Source organism: Panthera uncia, chromosome B4 (assembly GCF_023721935.1).
Source record: "Panthera uncia isolate 11264 chromosome B4, Puncia_PCG_1.0, whole genome shotgun sequence".
Classification (NCBI taxonomy): Eukaryota; Metazoa; Chordata; class Mammalia; order Carnivora; family Felidae; genus Panthera; species Panthera uncia.
The window spans coordinates 76,190,502-76,192,955 of record NC_064809.1 but is presented as its reverse complement, the minus strand read 5'-3'; the positions used below and the strand labels follow the sequence as shown (position 1 = coordinate 76,192,955).

General features: G+C 65.6%; 1 protein-coding gene across 1 annotated transcript; it reads left to right on the top strand.

Annotated features, from left to right (window-relative positions):
* Window position 1: 1 nt before the first annotated feature.
* Window positions 2–2,074, top strand: FIGNL2 (fidgetin like 2; the record flags this gene model as incomplete). The annotated part of the gene is made up of 1 exon (XM_049626681.1): window positions 2–2,074. A coding segment is annotated over one exon (1,359 nt), but the record flags the coding sequence as incomplete, so codon positions are not given.
* Between the last annotated feature and the right edge of the window lie 380 nt (window positions 2,075–2,454).

The following is a 2,454-nucleotide window of genomic DNA, read 5'->3' as shown; positions in this document are numbered from 1 at the left end:
GGGGGGCTACGCCGCTCAGCCCGGATACGGGGCTCTCCCGCCGCCCCCGGCCCCGCCCCCGGCCCCCTACCTGACCTCCGGCCTGGCGGCGCCCACGCCCCTGCCAGCGCCCGCTCCGCCCCGGCCGGCGCCCACCTCCTACAGCTTCCAGGTGGCCGCTCCCGGCGCCGAGGCCGGGGTGTCGCTGAAGCGCAAGGCGGCCGACGAGGGCGCGGAGGGCCGCTACCGCAAGTACGTCTACGAGCCGGCCAAGGCCCCGGCGGCCGACGGCGCCTCCTATCCCGCAACGGACAACGGCGACTGTCGGGGCAACGGGTTCCGGCCGAAGCCGCCGGGCGCCGCGGAGGAGGCGTCTGTCAAGTACGGTGGCGGCGTCCCCCTCAAGGTCTTGGGCTCTCCCGTCTACGGCCCGCAACTCGAGCCCTTTGAAAAGTTCCCGGAGCGCGCTCCGGCGCCGACTCCCCGCGGGGTCTTCGGAGTGCCGTCGGGAGAGCCCCCCAAAGGCGTGGACCCGGGGGCCCTGGAGCTGGTGACGAGCAAGATGGTGGACTGCGGGCCCCCGGTGCAGTGGGCAGATGTGGCAGGCCAAGGCGCGCTCAAGGCGGCGCTGGAGGAGGAGCTGGTGTGGCCGCTGCTCAGGCCGCCCGCCTACCCTGGCAGCCCGCGCCCGCCGCGGACCGTGCTGCTCTTCGGACCGCGGGGCGCGGGCAAAGCGCTGTTGAGCCGCTGCCTGGCCACGCAGCTGGGCGCCACGCTGCTGCGCCTGCGCGGAGCGACGCTGGCCGCGCCCGGCGCCGCCGAGGGCGCGCACCTCCTCCAGGCCGCCTTCGCGGCTGCGCGCTGCCGCCCGCCCGCCGTGCTCCTCATCAGCGAGCTGGACGCGCTGCTCTCGGCTCGGGACGACGGCGCCGCCACCGCGGGCGCGCTGCAGGCGCCGCTCCTGGCTTGCCTGGACGGCGGCTGCGGCGCGGGGGCGGACGGTGTGCTGGTCGTGGGTACCACCTCGCGGCCCGCGGCTCTGGACGAGGCCACCCGCAGGCGCTTCGCTCTCCGATTCTACGTGGCGCTGCCCGACGGTCCTGCCCGCGGGCAGATCCTGCAGTGGGCGCTGGCCCAGCAGGGCTGCGCGCTGAACGAGCGGGAGCTCGCGGCCCTGGTGCAGGGCACCCAGGGCTTCTCCGGGGGCGAGCTGGGGCAGCTGTGTCAGCAGGCGGCGGCCGGGGCGGGCCTCCCGGGGCTGCAGCGGCCCCTCTCCTACAAGGACTTGGAGGCAGCGCTCGCCAAGGTGGGCCCTAGGGCCTCCCCCAAGGACCTGGACTCGTACGTGGAATGGGACAAAATGTACGGCTCCGGACACTGACGGCGCGCCGGGAGGTCGCGGGAGCAGCCGCCCCTTCCTCCCAGCCCTTCCGTCCGGGAGGGGTGTGTCTTTAACCAAACCGGGCTGGGAGGGTGCCGGAGTGATGAATGTGGGCTGGGGGAGGGGTGGGGCTGCCGGTGGATTTTTTTTCGTAGGAAGGAAAATGCTTCTGCTAGGCAGATAGATGCCATATGCGCTGTGTACTCAGGTTTTTCCTATTTATTGTGGACGGGAAGCTCGCCATCTCTGCCCAGCCGACGGGCCGACCCGGGATGGGCTGGCACCCGGGGCCTAAGGAACTCCTGCGCCCTCTCCACAATCCTTTTGTCTCCTCGCGCTCTGAATGCGCCCCCCCCCCCCACCTCCCCTTCTCTGCATTCGCGTAGTTTTTTCTCTCCGTGGCTTTGTCACTACTGACCTGTCCCTCATATGCTGGCCCTGTTTCTCTTTTGCTCCTCCCTCCCCTATCTCTCCATCTATCACCCTCTGTGCTTCTGTCTCCATCCCTTGCTCTCCAGCCTGTTTTCCCTTGGTCCTTCTCATTCAAAGAATGCAGTGTCCCTTTGCAGGAGATCTGGAAGTCCGGGGCTGAGGAGGAGGGTGTGGGGAGTTCCCTCCCACCCCATTATCCCTCACCCAGTTGTATCCTTGGGCCTTGGGGGGTGGGAGAAGGCAAGCAAAACAAAACAAAACAAAACAAAACAAAACAAAACAAAACAAAACAAAACAAAACAAAAAAAACAAAACACCCAAAGAAGGGTTTTTGTTTGTTTGTTTGTTTTTGAGGGGGAAGTCCCAGAAATGTAGCTTGTTTAATATTTTAGGCCTCTTATTTTTGTAAGATGTGTAGAATTTGCTGTTTTTCGTTTTGTTTTGACAACTCAGGAAGAAACTGACCTCAGAAAGAATGTTAGACTTTGGCTGCTCTCCTGTGTGTTCCCTGCCCCCCCCCCCCCCCACCCCTCCCGAGGAACAGATTCTCCCAGAAGACTCAGAAAGTGAAACTTGTGGGTAACGGGAGAGGAAGGCCCAGAGCCCCACGGACACCCCTGCTCTTCCTGGGACAGAAGCGGAATGTATTTCTAGGGCTTCCT